This window comes from Epinephelus moara, chromosome 4 (genome assembly GCF_006386435.1).
Source record: "Epinephelus moara isolate mb chromosome 4, YSFRI_EMoa_1.0, whole genome shotgun sequence".
Classification (NCBI taxonomy): domain Eukaryota; kingdom Metazoa; phylum Chordata; class Actinopteri; order Perciformes; family Serranidae; genus Epinephelus; species Epinephelus moara.
This window is the reverse complement of record NC_065509.1, coordinates 13,632,509-13,653,391: the sequence shown is the minus strand read 5'-3', so window position 1 is coordinate 13,653,391 and position 20,883 is coordinate 13,632,509. Positions and strand designations below refer to the sequence as shown.

General features: G+C 42.0%; 1 protein-coding gene across 1 annotated transcript; it reads right to left on the bottom strand.

Moving 5' to 3' along the window:
* Nucleotides 1-13,562: 13,562 nt before the first annotated feature.
* tbx22 (T-box transcription factor 22) lies at nt 13,563-20,454 on the bottom strand. The gene is made up of 8 exons (XM_050042248.1): nt 19,994-20,454; nt 19,298-19,547; nt 17,930-18,031; nt 17,663-17,837; nt 15,757-15,921; nt 15,006-15,070; nt 14,673-14,758; nt 13,563-14,590 (listed from the first exon to the last, which is right to left on the bottom strand). Exons 1-8 carry the CDS (start codon nt 20,130-20,132, stop codon nt 14,049-14,051), a joined length of 1,524 nt encoding a protein of 507 aa, XP_049898205.1. The 5' UTR covers nt 20,133-20,454; the 3' UTR covers nt 13,563-14,048.
* Between the last annotated feature and the right edge of the window lie 429 nt (nt 20,455-20,883).

Sequence of the window (20,883 nt, the reverse complement as noted above, 5' to 3'; positions counted from 1 at the left end):
GTGGAGAATAAAAAAAAGAATGTGCCATGTGCCTGAAAGCTCTGTGTTTCAGGTTTGTCCTGCTGTGAGAGGTTAGGGTGCTGTCTAACAGCAGATAAGGACAGAGGGTCCTGCATCTCATGCAGTCCCTCTGTGATAATGTTCATTTGCACACTTATATTTAACTTGTATTCTGGTTATTTATTAGCTCAATATTATGACATGACTGTGCTGGCATGTTTCTTTATTTTAAGGTGGTGCACCTCATATTCTAAATGGATTTTTGGCGCAAATTGTTAAGAGAAAAAACAACTGTTCTTAATAATACCTCATTCCAAAGTGATTATACACTATGTATAAAATGTAAAAAGCTTTTTATTATATTTATTTGTGTATTTATTTATTTACTGCCTGCTTCACTGACTGATTACTAAGAGCATGCTTGTCTTGTAACTGTTATATCCTACCTGCTTGGTTGAGGATGTTGGGACCTGCATTGTCAGTTTTTTGTTTTTGCTGCAGTGCTGAAAGTCAGACTTATAGTATTTGTTTATATGGTATGGCAGGGCTAAATGTTTGCCTCAGACACGCTCTGGAGAAAGCTGGAATAGTGTTGATTTGCTGCTCGTAGCGGCAGGGTGTGGACTCAAGTCACAAATTTGATGACTTTAGACTCTATTTGACAAAATCAGAAGAAGACTTGCAACTCGACTTGGACTTTAACACTTTGGACTTGATTTTTTTTACTTGAAAATACTTGATACCTTCCCCCAAGTCCAAAGACTAAAGAGTATGTTACTTAAAAAGTGTGTCACGAATCATTTCATTTCCTTTCATCTCCTGAAGCAACTAATGTTAACACTATTCATTCTCAGCAAGTTGACACATAATTCTCGACAGCAATCCAACAGCATCCAATCAAGTTGCAGGAAAGTGACAAAAAACTAAGGCTACATTACTTTGTAAACTATGAAAACTATGTGGTCGTCAACAAAAAATGAATTGCAGTATGCAAAACTTGTTTTTTTTTTTTGTTTTTTTTTTTTACAAGGAATTGTAAAGGACGCAACACTGAAGTTGCACAAAGAACAGTAAGTCAAGGCTAGCATTAGCATAGTCAGAGAACTAGTGTTTAACTTACATTAGCTTTAAAGCTAAATAACTTCGACAAATAAGTACACATTTTAAAAAGCATTTATGATTTTTATAAATATAAAATGTTATTACTTTGTCGTTGAAATGGCATCACACATACTTGTGACTTGCAAAACAGTGACTTGGCTCCACCTCTGCATAGCAGTAACAACACTCGTGGCTCAGTGTGTACTTTATATGCAAAGACAGAGTAATTAAAAGAGTTTTCAACATGTCTTAGTCGTCATGTTTTCTGTCAGTTTATAGCCGTGTGCTGGGTAAAGTATGCACCGTCCCCACATGCCTGTCTGCCCCTCTTTTTCCATCTTACTCCTCCTCTTTCTCTCCTCCAACAGGGAACAGATGAGAGGTCAAAGGTGTCACCTGTAGAGGAAGCGGCCCTCTGCCGCTCGCATGCCAGTGTCTCATTACACACATACACACATAGTTCGGCGTATCCCAGGGGAGACGTGAGACTCAGCTGGGAGCCATTACAGGTGCTGTCCAAGCACACACAAATATCTATACATGAACAGCCCCGTAGCTGATGGGAGTCCTCCGGAGTGACACTCGGCCACCTCTGACCCTTTTTGTGTCCTTCCTAATCATCATCAGCACACACTTAACTACATTCACAATCATCATCAGTGCCCCCAGACAGACACAAGTCTCTATTCTGCCTATTACGCACATACTTCTTCAAGTCCTCAGTCAGTGGGAGTTATACGAAAAACAGCGACCCCAGTGATCCAACAGCTGTCAGTCATTTCTGCCAAGGGTTAGATCACCTGAAATTAAAATTCCATGTCCCTCTGCTGTCAGAGCCACAAAATCTATTTGGTAAGTTTTGTCCTAAATCTATTTTTAACCAACTCTTTAAGTATGATTAAAGCCGGGAGAGTCTACCATGGCCTAGTTTGCTCTCCGCTGTGTGCCTCTCAACATGTGTGCAGGGATGCTTCCTCCAGATGTGCTGGAGTCGGCTCCTGTATGAGCGCTGCCGTGGGGGAAGCCTGTGTTTGTATATGTGTATGTGTCAGGTGTTGATACCAAGTGGCTTTTCTCCAGTGCCGTCAACACCTCCTCGTCTTGGTTCCTAGAGGAGTGGTGCTCGCTGACAGGCAGGGATCCGGTGGGCCGGTGGTCCTGTCCCCGTGGTCGACCTGTCTGCTTCTACACGGGGGGGATAGCTGCTCAGAGCCACACACACGCACACTGGCTGGTGAAAGAGCAATAATTGCAGCAAGGGGGATTGGTCAGAGTATGACATGATTTCACACACAGGAAATGAAGCTGTATGTCCAGACAATAAGTCTTAAGCTGGGAATCAGCAGGAAGAGATACGTGATGCAAAAGCCAAGATTTTTATCTTGAGAATAAAGCTGAATATCTGTTTTACAGGACTGTAATTCCTTCATAATTTCCAAGAGGTTTTTTAGAAACAACTATGTGATGTGTTTTTGATAGAAAAATAGAGACTGTTCACAAGGAACACTTTCCATTGCTTATTTCAAATTAGATGACGCATAACTTTCTGTCTTTTAGTCAGTGTACAGCAGGTCGATTAGACATGTAAAAATGCTGAAAAAATTAATCTGCAAGCCAGTACACAATTATAAAGTATATTAAGATTAAGAAAACAAAACTGACAGAAAAATAATTGGCAACCGTTTTAATAATTGATTAATAGTTTATTAAGAAGTGTTTCAAAAAATTTAAGAAAAGCGTTCTTTGTTTCCAGCTTCTCACATGCCGCTTTTATTTGTCAATTATCATTGTAAATTTAATATCTTCGCTGTAATCTAAAAAACAATCTGCAGATTTGTTAGTATGAAAATAATCAATAGTTGCAGTACTGCTTTCATTTGAATGGAACAGGTCTCTTTAGAAAAAAACATTTTCCCTGTAATTAGTGCAAAATCACAAAGTTCTTTCCAGGAAACCTAAGATTTTTTTATTTTTATCTTCAAAACTGAGCTCCAAAATTCACCAGATATCCTTATGTAAACTTAAAGAATATGCAGCATCTTCAAAGAACTTAAAGATCCCACATATTTATAATATATATTATAGGTTTAAAGTGATGTTAGTCTACTTAAAGAGAGAGAATCAAATTAACACATGGAATAGGAATTTCAAATATCGTATGTACTCTTTGTCCACTGGAATATGTGCATATTGTGTGTTTATATTCTATGTGATATACACCCTTTCTGTGTATCGCCATTTGTGAGCATTGACAGCAAAAAGACTCGTCATCTATTTAAAGTGGCGCTTGAGATGGAAAAGTTTCATTCACTGAGGTAGCACTGGCTCGTTTTTCCTCTTTTCCTCTCCTTGTCTCCTCCGTCCTCCTCAGCCTCCCATTTGAAATATTCAATTACGATGCGTGAAGGGTCAGGTCAAACTCAGGAAGCCGAGCTGATTGGTTCTTCTCGGATATCGATGGGCATGTGTGACCAATCGCTGCTGCCCACAGTCTCCATCTGCTGCTGCTGCTGATAAGTGTGTGTCTAATCGTTCCAGCCCAAGGCTTTCCCCAGTTTCCACTCACCTCTTGACCAGTGCTTCCTGTCAGATGTGTTAACGCTGCTTTTAATCAGTTTTACTGTCCCGTGCACACACACATACACAGGCGCGCTGACACAGCTGGCCCTATCCATCCCTGCGGCCCAGAGCACGCTTCATTAAGACCGAACCAATCTCCTGCTCACACCGTCACAACCTCTGTCACACACAAACACACATCTGATCCTGCCGCCCCTCCACTTGACCCTCACCTCACCCCATCACCCACCCTGATATCTCTTACAGTCAAACAAGCCGTGAACATGAACATGCAGCCTTGTCTTTTGCTCTTTATTGAGGCTGTCTGCCAGTCTTTGTGTCTGCACACATGAATGCAGTGTGGAATGTGTGCCACGCTTCATTATTACATTATTGGTCATCATCTCATGCAGGAAACTGTTGCCTCAGGCTAAATCAAACAAATAAGAGATCTCATTTACCCCAAGGCTTCAAAAGTGTAAAAGACCTTTGGTGATCCTTTAAGGGGACAGCCCATCACCAAAATCAAAAACACATATTCTGTAGCGCCATTTATCAGTCCAGATTGTTTTGGTGTGAGTTACCGAGTGTTGGCGATATCGGCCATAGAGATGTTTGCCTTCTTCCCAATACGATGGAACTAAATGTCACCCAGCATGTGGTGCTCCAAGTGCCAACTTTTTTGTCCCCTTGTCCTCTACCACCAAAACTGGTCTGCAGTCCATTGCAATACATTTTGCAAGGCAGTTAGTTGTCAGTTAGACAGAATTACTCAGTGTGTGTCTGAACACCTGGTTGAGTGAGGCTTGACAAGGCTGGCTGCTAGCGTTAGCATCACAGGCTTCGTGTTGGCTGTGAAATGCTTTGCCTTGAGGTGAAATTTCAGGCTTGAAGTACTCCAATGGTACGAAAATTCCCTATACAGAAATAGCAGAAAGCGATGCTCCTATCAACACTTCCATCTGGGTGTTTTTTCTATGATTTATTAATCGAAATGAACACATTATTTTGACAACTCTAATGTAAACATTTGGCATCCTCCTTGGTTGAGCTGTAACGTTAGATAGCTCAGTGGTGCTAGGTGAGCTAAATGCACACATCCTTCTGCTTTGTGATTCGGTTGGCAGGTTCAGTTTGGTAGAAAGAAAATAGTTCCCACTAGGGCTGCCCCCTGAAAGCCAGAGATTTGAATCATCAGTGAGAGACCCTTCAGTCAGCTGAGACTGCTTCAAGTCGAGCAGCCTATTCCTTTTTTTCCCCCGCTAGTCACTGTGCTGTGTAGTGTACTTCTGGGGATGTTTTGGTCCCCATATTTTGATGCCGAGTGAGCACTCTTGACTTTCATGCCACTGTTTGGTTCAGACAGCTGCCAGTGCAGAAGCAGCTCATCGGTTGAAGTGACTCTGCAACGTAAGGCTTCAAGATATGATTATTTTCTCTCTTCTGCTTACAAGTGATGAATTTGCAACTCACAGCAACTCAGTAAGACACAGTCTCTGACTTTTGCTTAGTATCTAGTGACAGCAAAAATGTTGTTAAACATTTCCAAGCTTGTTTACTTTATCACTTGTTTACTTTATCACGATGTCACACTGAGCGTCCCGTTGAACCTTTACAATCTTTAAAACTTCATATGAAAAAAAACAACAAAAAAAAAAACAGGAATCATGTAATATTCATATTGAACAGCCAAGTCTGATACGACTGACATAGTTCGGAGTTGCGTTCTTATATGAAACTGCTCACAACAAGGTCTGTGAATTATCTTTAGTAACCGGGTCATGATTTCTGTAAAGAGACGTTGCTGTTGAGTTTTTCAAATATATATTTTTTGCACTTTGAGCACCACAAGCTGAGTGCCATCTAGTTCCATTATATTGGAGAGAAGGCTGACATCTCTACGGCTGATATCTCCAACACTCTGTAACTCACACCAAAACAATCTAGACTGATAAATAGCACTACAGGTAAGAGGGAAAATATGTATTTTTGGGTTTGGGGTGAACTGTTCCTTTAATGCTTTTATGCCATTGTCAGGTCAATTTTTAAATGTATCCTTTATTGTGGTTAATGACTAAATACCTGCAAAACAAATGATAATCGTGTCAGTCTCAGTCATGCCTTGTATTTGGAGCTAATTAGCTAATGTTAGCATGCTAACACACAAAACTAAACTAGTGACCATTATACCTACTTAACGTCAACATGCCAGCATTGTTGTCCTGCACACATTAGCATGCTAAAGTTAGCATGTAGCTAAAAGCACCACTGTGCCTGAGTAGGTACAGCCTCATGGAGCTACTAACATGGACCATGACCTTTGTTTCGTTTATATATTCTGCATGTGTAGATATTGTGTGCCAGTTCAAAACAATGAAGAAGTTAATATAAATGTAATCGTTAGCATATGATGTCTTGTTTTATTTTCCTCAAAAAAAGTGCAGTGTGTTAAAACGCAATTCAAACGAGAAATACTCACAGTTAAATCCTTTACCCTCTTGTTGTAACATGTAAACTTTAACCTAGTTGTTTCAAACGAACATGCTGTAAGTACAGTGTGTCTCACTTGGCTGGCTGTGTAAATTAATTCTGGGTTGGCAGTGACTTTGAGGGGGTTAATAACGTGTTACTCTGCAGTTGTTGACAAGATAATGAGAGAAACGGGGAGAGAGGAGATCTATTAATAGGACATATACCTCTGGAATTACATTATTATTATACCAGCAGATATGACAGAGCGATGTGTGTGTGTGTGTGTGTGTGTGTGTGTGTAGTGATCTGTTAGGAGTGTGTGTGTGTGATGCATATGGTAAAACACTCTGCAGGTCTGCTGTTAGTCACACTCCCGCGTCTCAAATTGAATTAGCGTTGACAGCGCACAGCGCCAGCCGCGTGTATGTGTGTGTGCACTGGGGGGCACTAGCTGTTGGCAAGCTTTGTGTGTGTGTGTGTGTGTGTGTGTGTGTGTGTGTGTGTGTGGGTGGGTGTGGGTGTGTGTGTGAAACAGAAGAGAAAGAGGGCCTTCCCCCCTGAAATCAATTAAGCGAGTATAGGTCTGTAGTTGTGGGGGTGAGGGGGGCACATCCTGTAGAGGGCAGCCCAGACAGACAGCACCATCTGGGGCAGCAGGCAGGTCGACCCTGGGTGGAGACATGAAAGAAGCAGGGCAGGGATAAGAGGAGAGGAGAGTGCAGGCCAGCGTTAAATCACTCTCTTCTCCCCACCCCATACCCTCACACCAGCCCCTCATCTGCCATCCGATACATCAGCCACGGAGCATCATTCTCACTCAATCACTCTCCATCTCTTTCCTTATTCTCCCCTCTCCTCTCTGTATCTGTCCCAGGAGTGATAACCTGTCATACACAGGAAGCAGAAAGAGGTAAGAGCGATCTATCCCTCTGTCAGAGATAGGGGCAAAGAGAAAAAGAATATCTCACATCTCTTGTTCCAAAAGGCTTGATTTATAGCTCCATGTTTAATAAAAACCAATGCTAGAGAGTGCCCCCCTCTCTCTCTCTCATACACACACACACACACACACACACACACACACATGCACCTGTGGAATCCCCCTCAGGTCCATCAGACTGGAAGGAATTAGCACATACACACACACTCTCTCTTCTAGGGGGGAGGGATGGCCCTGTGTGATGGACAGCCAGGGTCAGAGTGTGCGTTGTGTTTGTTGGTCATAAGCTGAGTGCTGACAGCCCTCTTCCAGCCATCCAGCACTCAGACACACACACACACACCTCCACTGATGGCAAAGCAATCGACCAAATGAGAAAGGGTTAAAGAAACGGAATCACATTAAGAGGCAGTGGTAAGACATGATCATTCAGGAGACTGTAGCCTTTAAAGTTAACCTTATTAGTTTAGCACATACAGTGTATATGCAGCACTGAATGCTTAAGTTAGTATGGCAGTGATCGAAAAAGTAATCAGAGCCTTTAATCTTTAAATATCCAACTGTAAAATGTTCACTTTAAAGCAACAATATGTCCACATTATCGGCAAAAATGTATCCATCAAAAGAAAAACTATGCATTTAAAATGTCCTCTGTCTCTGTTATATTAATATATATCATATCATAATAAATATTAATATAATATATTTGCTGTTTTAAATTGATAAACTTCTTTTTCTTTTCTAAATATACACTTATTCTGAATTAGATGCCTGCAACATGCTCCAAAAAAATTGGGACAGAGGCAACAAAAGACTGGGAGAATTGTGGAATGCTAAAAAAAAAAAAACACCTAAAATATTTCACAATTAAACAGGTTAATTGGTTATAGATTAAAGTATCATTACTGGGTATGAAGGGCCATCCTCGAAACGCTCAGTTGTTCACAAGCAAGGATGGTCACTTTGTGAAAAACTGCGAGGGCAAACAGTCCAGCAGTTTGAGAACATCTCTCAATGCACAGTTGCAAGAATGTGGGGATTTCACCATCTACAATCTATAATGTCATCAAGATATTGAGAGAATTTCTGCACATAAGGAGCAAGACTGAAAACAAATATTGAATGGCTGTGACCTTTGACCCCTCAGGCTGAACTGCATTAAAATCCAACATGATTATATAAAGGATATTACTACATGGACTCAGGAACACTTTGGAAAACCATTGTCGGTAAACACAGCTCATCACTTCATCCACAGTTCAGACTCTACCATGCACAGTAAAAGCCAAATATCAACAACTTCCAAAGACGAAGCCGACTTCTCTGGGCCCGCCCTCATCTGAGATGGACTGACACAAAGTGGATCAGTGTGCTGTGGTCTGATGAGTCCACATTTAAAGTTGTTTTTGGAAATCATGGACGTCGTGTCCTCCAGACTAAAAAAAGCCAAGCCAGTTCAAAAGCCAGAATCTGTGATGGTATGGGGGAGTGTTGGTGCTGATGGCATGGGTGATGGCACATCTGTGAAGGCACCATGAATGCTGAAAGGTACATACAGGTTTTGGAGCAACATGCTGCCAACCAGATGATGTCTTTTTCAGGGTCATCAGTGCTTATTCCAGCCAAAAAAAAACAAACACCAAGCCACACTCTCCTCACATCACAGCAGCTTGGCTTCTTAGTAACAGAGTGCATGAATTAGACTGGCCCGCTGCAGTCCTTACCTGACTCCTATTGAAAACATTTGGTGCATTGTGAAGCACAAAATACAGCAACGGAGACCTCGGACTGTCGAGCAGCTGAAGTCGTATATCAAGCAAGAATGGAGAGAATTTCACTTTCAAAACGTTCAAAACACAGTGGTAAACATGCTCCTGTGCCAACTTTTTTTGGAACATGTTGCAAGCATCAAATTCAGAATGCCTGCATATACAAATAAATAAATAAAGTTTATCAGTTTGAACATTAAATATATCTGATGTCTACACTGTGTTCAGTTGAATATAAGTCAAAAATGATTAGCAAATCATTGCATTCTATTCTTATTTATGTTTTATACACTGTCCCAACTTTTCTGGAATTATGGTTGTACTTTTGGTTGATTTAATTTTAAACCAGTACATTTTATTTTATGAACCCATTGTATGTTTGTACATGAAATGTTAATTTGAAATGTAATTATAGCTGTGAAATAAATGAAGTCAAATTAGTTATTTCCCTCCCAGTGGAGTAGAAGTATAAAGTAAACCCCCAAACTGTTTTTGAGTTTATTAATTGAGTGTAGTTGCATAGTTACTTTCCACCCCTGCAGTGTGGCGGTGCTTTGTTTTGAGTCTTTTACACAAATCATCTGCCTGTAATAAATGAACGTGCAGCATCGTCACATGTTCACTTCACAGAAACAAGAGAGGAAAGGTGAAAATAGAGAGGTGAGGTGTGAGGGAAAGTGCAGGAGCTGTTTGGGTCATTAACACTTTCTCTGATGAATGGCACGAGTGAGAGGCCCAGATGAGGCACTCAGAGGAAGCCCCAAAACACACAAAACATGCAGGCCAGGTGCCAGGCCACATGTTAAAGCACTTTGTCCTCCACTCATCTAACCTCTGCTCCTGTAAGACAGGGGCCTGTCAGAGAGCACATGCCTATGTAATGCCCCAGTGACCCCATGTCTACACACACTGGGCCATAGTGCAAGCAGTACGCGTAAACACACAGACACAAAGCAACATGCGAATCCACAGAGGCTCCCGGTTCTGTCCGCACTCCTGTGATCTAATGCTGCGAGACTTCTCATCACAACAGAGGAGCTCAGAGTCTTGGCCCATATTTAAAACTTGTCGATGTTTCACAGAGGATGTGTTTGGGATGAAAGGGAAACAGCGATGAGACGAGAGGAGAGGCGAAGTTTGACTGAGCAGCGTACGCCTGTTTGATAGCGCAGTAGAAGAGCGCTTAATCACTGTTAAACTGCCCTTGCTTTTCACATTACTCACTCTGTGTAATTCAATTTCAGCCACAGCTGGTTTCACTTTCAACTTTACAGCTGAGCTCAGTCACGTCCCATAATCTGACCTGATAAATAACCAGCTTTTATTGAGTTTGCAGAGAAAATAGCGTCCAGTATAAACCTTCACAAGAGTCTCGCAGAGCCAGATCCGAGCGGGGCTGGAGGGCACGGAGCTGAACAGGCTGCGTGTGTGTGTGTGTGTGTGCATCTGAGTGCTTGCGAGCCAGTGTATGGCAGCTATTATTAGGAGATAACTGACGTATGTGTGTGTGTGTGTGCCGTGTATGTTAATCTAATGAAGGCAGAGTATATTTACACGTCCTGACTCTCTGCCGAGCTTCTCTCCTGTTTCAGGATGCCATTTCACATGATTGGAAACAAATGACTTCAGGGTCAAATTTCTTTCCTTTTACTGCCTGTCAATCACGGCGGAACGGCCCAGAAACGTCCCCGCTCGTGTTATTGCAAAGTTGAATCAGCACAGTTTCCATGTTATTTCTGCCACCACCTTCAAGAGGATTATGTTGACACATTATCAAGCAAATTGACGATGTGTATGTATGTGTGTGTGTGTGTGTGTGTGTGTGTGTGTGTGTGAGAGGGACGGACAGCGTGGTTAATCATCGACAGGCTGATAAAAGGTTAACTCAACAGTGGCTTTCAACCAACTGTCAAGGTATTAGAGTTTGATGAGACAAGAAAGACCAGTCTGAAACATATATAAGCTTATAATATATAACTAAATATATATATACACTTATATATGCTTTTACATGCTTCATTTTAAAGCCTTTCACAAAATGCAAGTCAGATAATTTAAAGGAATAAATTGTGAAATACACTTATTCATTTCCTTGCCAAGAGCTAGATGTGAAGATTGATACTCTCTTACTTGATTGTTAAATATTAAGCTACAGCCACTTAGCTTAGCCTAGCATAAAAATTGGAAACAGGGGGAAACAGCTGGCCCGGCTCTGTCCAGCAAAACCACAAACTGCCCAACAGAGCCAGGCTAGTCTCCCCGTTTACAGTCTTTATGCTAAGGTGGCTGTAGCTACCTATTGACCAACACAGGAGTGGTGTCAATCTTCTTATTGTACTCTCAGCAAGAAAGCCAGGAAAGGTTGTTACCATGATGTTAAACTAATTTTTTGACTAAAAAGGCTGTTGTAAGTTGAGTGTCCCATACCTGATTACTCATTTCTTCAAGCTCCATTTGTAGGCCACTGTTGCAAAATGTGTGCACGTACCAATCAGAGGCTAATCTTCCAAACTTAATTTTCTGTGTGCATGGAGTGGCAATGTCCCTTCCTTTCAGGTGGACTACTATGGGACCTTATTTTGAAAATATGAATATGAAAATAATATGTAAGGTAGTCAACGGAGAGAGACAAAAAATGTTTTGATCCTGTTTGAATTGTGCTGTGAATTAAACATACAAGGATGTAACTTTTGTTTCAATTTTGGGGGTAACACATGTGAAACTGCCAGGAAATTCTGAGCATCAAACACTTAATTTCCTGCATTTAGGTGGATTTTTATGCACCAATTTGTGTCTTTTCTGCATCAGTTTATAGTGTAAATGTCTTTCATTTTGTCAAAATAAAAGTCCTCGGCTACGTTCGTGTTTTTAGTGAGGTTGACAAAGGCATATGTTCTAACTAATGAGGGAGACGTCATGTGTGCCCTGCACCCCGTACCACTCCCAAATCTACGCCTATGTACACATAAGATGTTTGTCGATTTAAAAAGCTAATTTTACAACTCAAGAAAGTAGCAAGTTGTTGTAAAATACATGAAAATACATAAATAGAAAGACAACACACTGAAAAGTCGCTTTAGTGACAACATTGCTTTCTCTCTCACTAAAGCTGCAACGCCTTTGTGGGATGTACATACTTCAGCAGTGAGTCCTGCTTGTTCTTTTGCTTAAAACGATCAGGAGTTGCTGGATAAAACAAATCAGGTAAAATAATGTTACATTTGTGCAAACGCAATGGCCATGTTGGTGATGTATATTGTGCAAGACAAAGGATGTAGTTCACTGAGCCGTTTCACATAAAACTAAATGGTACTATGACAAACTGCCACTTTCTTGACTTGCAAAATTATATTTTAAATTGACAAACAACATACGTGTAATTCATGTCACAATTCAAACAGGGTCAAAAGATGTCTTGTCTATCACTGTTAACTGTTGTACATATTTTTTTTTACGAAATAAGGTCCCACCTGAAGGGAAAGGACTTCTCCTCTCTATACAGCATAGTAGTATTTACAAAAACTATTAATGACATGTGTTCATGTCATATTCTATGTAATGTGTGTTTCTGTGTTACTCTTGGAGAGCAGCAGGTGCAGAGTTCAGCTCTCCTGGTATGAAAGCAATTAGTCTAATTGAAAGATCAGGAATTAGTTGGGAGTTTAAAATGATCGTCCTGCACAGCCGAATGTGGAAATGACAGACAGTATCAAATAACCAGCGCAGATTATGTCTGTCTGCAGACAAAGGCCAGGCTGTTTGATAGCAGCACACCTGACCGCTCGCTGAAACACGGGGCCATCCCCTGCCCCGAGTCCCTCAATTAACTCCTTCCTGCTATTTCCACGTCCAGCGCACATTAGCTCACTGCCATGCTCGGCCATGACAAGTAAATTGCTGTTTGGTTATGACCGTTTGTCGGGAAACAGGCCATTTCCCCCGCTTTGCCTAAACCGCTGTTCCTCGCTCCGCTCAGAGGGGAGGGAGGGATGGTGCAGGGTTTTGAGTCTGAGCTGAAGGCAGGAATTATCACATCAGCGGCTGAACGGGCGTGCCCCCTTTGGTATGGACAAAAAAACACAGTATTATGTTGGCCCGCAGTAGGTTTTCATTCTCTACTCCTCATGGCACAGCAGAATTCACCCTGCGGAAAGTCTTCACACAGCAGTATTGATTTACTGTTGATCCTGGAACAATGTTACCACCATGATTACAATAATGATGACACGGCTGCGAGGAGCCGTCTTCCAATCTTGTTACAGACTGTGCCTAATAAAGGCCTCTATAGAATAACCCTTTCACCTCCATGCGTCTCTGATTAGCCCTGTTATTGCTAATAAAGTACAGGAATGGAAACTGGCCGTCTGAATCCTGGCAGCTGTTGTTCTTCCCCTAAAATCACAGAGAGACCTGATGAGCTCATGTTATTAGTCAGGGGTGGCCAAGCCTGACACTGAGATTCAGCTGAGTTTAGAGCTCGAAAAACACAAAACACGCTTTGTGTTCATAATGCCGGTCCTGTCGGAGGACCACAAAGGAGATTTTTGCATAATTTCTTATCCAAAATCACTTCCTGTTGCACAACAGCATGTGTTTCTGTTTTACTTTGAAATATACTGTATATTCATGCGAATACTGGAAAACATGGAAAAGGTATTTCCTCTGTCACTGTGTTTATACGCACTGTTTGTGTGGAGAAAGAAGATTTTGAATGCCGATGTGTTATCTGAACAAAAAATATGAAAAATACTTTAATAGGCACTTACGGTCAGTTTAACAGTCATTCATTAATATTTATATTACATACCTCAGGTCCTATTGCTGATGCTCTTTGGCTAGGGTTAGGGTTAGGCGTACGAAGGGTCAGCCCTGCGGTAAAGAAACTGTACTTTCTGTCCCAAATAATAATCTACATCCTGTCTACATTTCTGTTCACGCCAACGCTTTTTGGCTCTAGCTGAGTGTGCACGATGGAGAGGAGCAGCTCATGATCTGCTTCAGGATCAGTTTCTGTGCTGGTAAATCGAAGACCGTGCACAAAACAGGTTTTAAATACCAAAAAAAAAAAAAAAAACGTCCCGACCGCCACAGTTTATTGCTCCTTTGAGAGTCTCGCTCGAATAGAGAATCAGCCCTCACTGTTTTGTTGCAATAAGCTTTGGCTCATTACACTCAATGGGCCGGAGCCTAAAAGTGCGGTCCAGCTGTCAGAGGCAGTGGTTGGTGGTCGGGTGCCACGGAGACTGGCGCAGCAGACAGTCTGTGGTGTCTTCGGCTAGTTTGGCGTGCCGGGAAATAGCTGTGAGCTGGGGGCTCAGGGGGAAGCTGTAGCGGTAAAGACAGTAGGGGCCCGCAGTGTCAGAAAGATGAGGAAGGAGAGATGGCCCCTGAGGGCTGAGGGGGCTGTGGAGGGGGAAGAGGCAGGGGGCACTCCCGGGAGACCCGTGAAGACATGGGTCCCTGCAGTGGGGAGGTTTCTTGGCCTGCAGCGCCGAGAGGAGCGGGAGGTCTGATAGAGGAGACAGCGGGGGCAGGCCTCTCAGTCTGTCTGCTCCCAGCGAGGAGAAGGCCCTGCTGGGCAGCGGGGAGGCGGGTGAGGCAGCGGAAGTCTTGCCGTAGAGAGGGAGAGCGAGGGTGTGGAGGGTGGCGTCCTGGCAGGAGAGCGTGGAGACGGAGAACGGGTGAAGGGATGAAGAAGCGGAGAGGGGGAGAAGAGTCTTCACACTGCTGGTCGCTGACCCCGAACTCCCTGTCCAAAGAAAGACGTCAGAATCTTGAGTCACGAGGATAAAAACTGGAGCAGAGGAGTAATGAGAGCTGCAGGACGGTACCTTGGAGCTGTATGGTGAACGGCTTGAAGTCTAAGCTGAGAGGGCCTCTCCAGGGATAAGACTCCAGCAGGCCATCCAACACTCCCCTACACACACACACACACACACACACACACACACACATATACTGTTAAAGCACTGAAAAATGTTCTTCCAGGTATTTAAATATTGTTTCAGAGAGGTGTGAAATTCTGCACTACACACATCAACTTCATTTGAAGGTTTTATGTGGTGTCAAATGTCAGTGGCTGAAGCTTAAATCCCTCTTGGGTCCTTTAGCTGAGCACTCTCTGAGCTAAAACAAGTGTTGATGTTTGGTGCGGTTCGCCGTACCTATTCCGTCCTGGATCTCTGAAGCCCTTGGCGAACGGGTTCCTGTCGATCTTCAGTTTTGTGATCTTGCCCAGAAGAGAAGAACAGACACGGGTTAGAGGTGGACGTGTCAAACGCTGACGTGTTAAGCTAACAATGAGCTCAGCTTTATAACAGCGTGGAGAGTGGCAGAGCGCTCGCCCTCTGGGACTGCATCTCCCAGCAGCACCCAGGGCGATCAGCCATGTCAAACAGGGTTCTTGGAGGTCGTACGGTTTTATTTGGTGCTTTAACGGGCTGTGGACTCCAGCAGTCGGCCCAGTCACAGCTCGTTATTGAGTTTCTGTAATAACACGTTTGCTGATCGTAAAGTGAGCCCTGATGAAAAGAGCTGGCAGTCCCCACGGATGCCGCTGTTACTGGAGGAGCTGTAGCCAACAGTGGGGTCAGCTCCCCTGCACAGAAACACTCACACCCACTCTGAGCAACTGGAAATCAGGACACTGCAATTCTCACCTTCATACTGTTCAGATTAAAAGCATTGTGGAGCTGCTGATTGGATCACTGAGGAATATCACAGCCACTGTGCTCATGACTACTGAAAAAGCGAATTTGCTTTCTTTATATTTGTGGTGCATAAATGATGCAGAATTTAAACATAACTTCAGACATGTAGAAGATTTTTAGTATTTGTTTTAACTGAAACAAAAGTTCAGTTGTTTTAACATTTTGAGTGTATCATATTCTTCAGTCAGTTTTTAGTGAGTGTTACCTGTTGGTTCTGGTAGGCTGTGACTGTGGTGAACTCAGTCTCTGGGAAGGAGAAGCTGTGCACTCCTTCAGCAGGCAGCGACTGGATCTGTGACAAGTCCATGCGAGGGTCATGCCGGATGACGTGCACACGTGGCTTGTATTTGTGCATCGACTGGAGAATGATCTGGACGAAGAGATGACAGGGATACTTTTTGTTTTACAAAATAAAACTCATTTTTTATTATTATCTTTAAAGTTGTGCAGAAACAAACACATGCAATTTAGCTTCCATGTCATTAGCAGTTAATCTGTAGATTATTCCTTCAATTAAGTGAGTTATTGTTTGCTTTATGAAATGTCAGACAATAGTGACAAATATCACCTATTTCCCAATACTCATGCTGATGTCATCAAATGTTTCCAAAAATAATATCCAATTTACTATCACAAAGAGAAGCAACTATTCTGCACGGCTGAGACGCTGCAATCAGAGTGTTTGGAAATTTTTGCTTGAAAAATTGAACAATTTATAACTCTACAAAAATGAAATTTTTGTAGTAGTTGCCAGTATTTCTTTTGCCGATTACCTAACTGATTAATCAACTAATTATTTACATTTAAAAACTGTGGGTAAAGAGCAGATAATTTTAGCTACACAAATGAACTACAATATGAACGGAATATAATGATACAACTAAATACAATTTATGATAATGTTACAACAGGCACCACAATCTATGATAACACAATAACACACTGAAAAATAGGATTACAAAGGACGCTACGTACGTTAAAACTAATATAGAGATAGCTGAAAAGGTCAGTATTATCAACATCAATATCATACAGTTACTTTCCGCAAATCATGCAAATAACACCTAATCATTTCATGGAAATAGGCATGATTTTAATTTCAAATTTAAAACAAAAATAAAACAAAGTAAATTTCCTATTTGCTTGAAGAAGTTTGCCAGCGTAAAACTGATTTTCCAAAATTTGATTTTGAATTTTATAGTGCGGCTTTTGTGGTGCATTATTAGCATTCTCATTTTGCATATCTGGTTTTTATTTTTCATTTTTATTTTAATCTATTTTTTTTTTTTCAAATAAATAGCCAACATAAAATAGCATATTACATGAATTAATAGTTTGATCGCTTCATGTTCTGAAACCTAAATCTAATGTTTTCATTTTTATTTGTTAAGAGAGAGATGCCAAATAAAAATACATACAGTAATATAATATATAAAAGACTTCACAATAGAGGGAAGATTTTTTTCCTAAAGTACACAAAGCTGCTAGTCTGCCAGATTTAACTCAAAAGCTTAAAAAAAAAGTAACTTCTTTATTAGTGTTAAAAATGACAGATGTAACAGAGCTCCAGAGAGGCTGTATAAGGGGGTAAACTGAGCCCAACAACAGCAGGGACTCTGAGGCTGATTCTACAGTTTCTATTATATGAATCCCTCAAACACACCAATTCCAGGGTGGTTTCATAAACACCAGGATCAAGTGAAAAGCCACCTACAGCCTCCCCAGTCACCACATCTGTCACATCTGTACATCACTGAACCTTTACAGGAAGTTCTGGAGCTGAGAAGGATTTCCACTTCCTTTATCCCTAAAAGACATACAGACTTTCCTTCCTGAGAAACCGTCCAGTGTTACACAAGACATGGTTCAATATGACAGCAATCCAAGCAGGAGGGAGGCTGCCAAAGACTGATTTACTGCTCCTTTATCATACATACTGATGTGAGCTCACTCAGATTAACAAAAACATGTAAAGAAATAATCTGGATTTTAAAGTAGCATATTATAAGACATCAAAATAACCAAGAGTAAGAAATAAAAATGTCTGACCTGTGTGGGCCTGCTGGACAGAGAGAGAGAGGAAGCAGCGCATGCTCAGATGGGTTACCTACATGTCCCTTATCGTCCATTTCGTTGTTGGTGAGTTTGACTCGGTCAAAGCTGATGACCTGACGCATCCACGTCTCTCCTGCGCACGGCGAGTCCGGGTGCACGTAGAGCCTGGGAGAGATGCAGGAGTGGTCCGTGTTTCCAGCCACCATCCACTGCGAGCTGTGGTACACATACCTGCCGGGAGACACACAGTGCATGTGAATAAACACACCAATAGATAAAAAGTGAGTCTAATGAATTGAAAACACACCCACACACACACACACCTGTAGCGTTTCGAGTCCACGGGCATGACGTCCATAGCGATGTAGTACTGCTGGCACGGGTCCAGGTTGCGCACTTTGACGCGCACAGAGGGAAACATTCTCCTGACGAGAAATGACAGCAGCACTTTTATTACAAATTTGTCTCACATGTTCTATTCTTTATTAGTTACATATTCTCATCTTCCCTAAAATATTTGTTTTAAGCCGTCCTGGATTTTACATCCTAAAAGCACACAGACAGAGATCAGACACTTGAGGCGGGAACTCTCCTGCCAAGTTCAGAGGGAAGTTCAGGGTCCTCGAGGGGCCATGAGGGCATCTTCACTGCAGAGATTTATGGCCTGTGTTCTCCGTAATTGAATAAACGGAACCTAGATTTCAGCAGGTAGTAATGTCCCAGTAACTCATTTCTGGGGAAAAAGAAAAAAGGGCACATGGCCACATATTGGGCTAGAAATTCATTTCTTTAAAACAGAAAAATAATGTTAAATTAATCGACCTGTACCCGAGAACACCCATGTGTCACAAGATTTTATTATGTAATAGATAGTCCTGGATCATATTAAATAAATATACGACAGTAATATAATCAGAATAAAATAAAATAAAATTCCAGAAAATCTATACATCTTCCACACGGGAAATATAATGTGCACTATTTATTTTTTTTATTCCAAAATATCAACTAAACAACAAAGACGCACAAACCATGAAATTTCAAGTATATTTCTACATTTTAACCCAATAGCAGGACAAAGGTAATATAACACCAGAAACGTAATAGCCTTAACTTTATATAACTGCTCACTTCTAATTTTTGCAGCGCGATCAGAGCCGTGTTACACCTGATAAACGCGCACCTGTGACCGCAGAACAGTTTATGTAAATCATATTACTGATAATAACCTATCCAGCATATATCCCGTGTATATCAGACACTTAAACACGGAAACTGACATGCAGTTGTAACGGATTGAGAATAACAGACTTTATAATGGTTTACTGTTTAAGCAGTGAGGCCTGCTCTAATTCCATGTGATTAAACTGACTTTCTGTGAAGTTTTTATTGTGAAAAAGTGTCATTTTCAAAATCTCATCTAGTTATATAAGACGTTTAGTTTTAACGTATGTGTCTAGTTTTTAACACATAAAATAATTAGGTGCATACAGAGACTCGTGTTATGATAAGCAGACACAGTAACTGTCTGTCAAATATTGCTCCTCTTGCCCCCAGTTCTGGAGGCCAAATAAGTCTGGAGTTTGAAGTTTGGCAGGAACGATACAAAAAGTCTGTTAAAGGCACCTAAAGGCCAGCGTAAGCCCTCTCCATATTCGCTACAGGTCACTGTTGGTATCCAGGTTTTGTACCTGCCAGCTTTGGTGATGATCATCTCGGTGCCGATCTCATAGAATCTCTTCCACAGCTCGGAGCCCTGCAGCTCTACCCGGACCCCTCTGTCTCTGTCGGGGCGGCAGTCGCTCTCCGTCGGCTTGCTCTCCTCTCCGCTGGGGTCAGACTCCTCAGCTCCTGATCTCTCCGGCTCACAGGAAGCGTCCTCTGCCCTCCTCGGCGTTGAACCTGCCTTCTTCATCTGGCTGACTGGATATTCGTTTAGGCCTATGCAAAGGGGCAAAAACTGGGATGAGTGAGGTGCTGAGAAAAGAAGCCTGGTAATATATGCATTCATGTATTGTTTTGTTTTACAAAATAATTTAGAAGTTGGCTGCAATTTTAACTTTTTGATTTAAAGAGGCTGTAGATATTACTGATGTATAGTGTTATTGAAAGGAACAGAAAGTTGCTCCAGTTTGACAGCTGGCATGGAGAATATTTGCAAAACTTTTTTCTCCCCTCGAAAATAATTTTATTTGATCACTGCCGTTTTCTGATGATAAAATAAAAAGACAACTGAAATTGTGGGAATGTCAGAAATTGATGAAATAAAGGTCTGATGAAGTTAAATAAGTTGCAAACTGCCGACCATATAATATATTGTATTGTTCCATCTTGTGCGTAAAATGCGTAAATATGAAAAGTGTTCTCCAGCAATCCTTCTGCCTCACCGGTAAAGATGCTCGTCTCGCTGCCGGTGTCTCCAGCTGAACTTGACTCGTGTCCCTCCGACACTTTCATCCTCTTGCAGGGTTTCCCGACCAGCGCCTCCACCGAAAACGCGTGAGCCCGTGAACTCAGACCCTGCATCTCGACGAAAGATCCCCTGCTCTCTGCGAGTCGTATATCCGTCTGAATTTTGACTTTGTCCCGTAAAAGGTTCAGTAGCCCGGCTCATTCAGGACAGGACGGGGTAGAACAGGCAGCAGCAGGAGCAGCAGCAGCACCTCAGGGAGCCCCTCTTCTCTCACGGCGGCTCCTTGACGCTGCGTAATTGATCCGGTGCCTTTCCATGTGTTCTCCGAGACGCGCGCCCTCATCCAAAATCCTTGATTATTGGCACGCCTCTCCTTCTCACTACAATATTTCCCTGTCTCCCCCCTTTATCCGTTTCTGTGTCTCCCCTTTCCTTTCTGCCTCACAGTGCGCTTGTTCCTCTGGTTCCCCTCTGCGCGTCACAGAGAGGGAGGGAAAAGCGCAGCGTGCATTCCTCCGCACGGGCCTGCGCTACAAAAAATATCCATCAGCACTTAAACACTAGGCCTTAAATTCTAGATCCCAGGGCCAAAATTGAAATATATGTTACTGTAAAGGTAAAATAAAAACGTTTCTCTCTGAATCAATCACATACATTGTTCCTGTAGAAACGTAACTACTTTGAAACGATGCAAAATGAGGCAGATTTCTTTATCAGTATTAGCAGGCGTAACTTGATTCAACACAGTTCTTGAGTTCCTTTTATTTGCAAGGTGAATTATAGCATCAATTTCCACTCTCCAACAAGTTGAAGAAAATGCAAACTCAGAAAATGACAGACATTTTTTACAGTGTGCCCTCGGTC

Bases quoted from the DNA above. Each gene is read 5' to 3' on its own strand.
- tbx22 (XM_050042248.1), bottom strand. From the start codon at position 20,132: ATGCAGGGTCTGAGTTCACGGGCTCACGCGTTTTCGGTGGAGGCGCTG. The intron at 17,838-17,929 runs GTGTGTGTGTGT...GTCTCCCGGCAG, and splicing joins GTGGACTCGAAACGCTACAG to GTATGTGTACCACAGCTCGC. The intron at 14,759-15,005 runs GTACGGCGAACC...GTGTGTGTGTAG, and splicing joins AGAGATCCAGGACGGAATAG to GGGAGTGTTGGATGGCCTGC.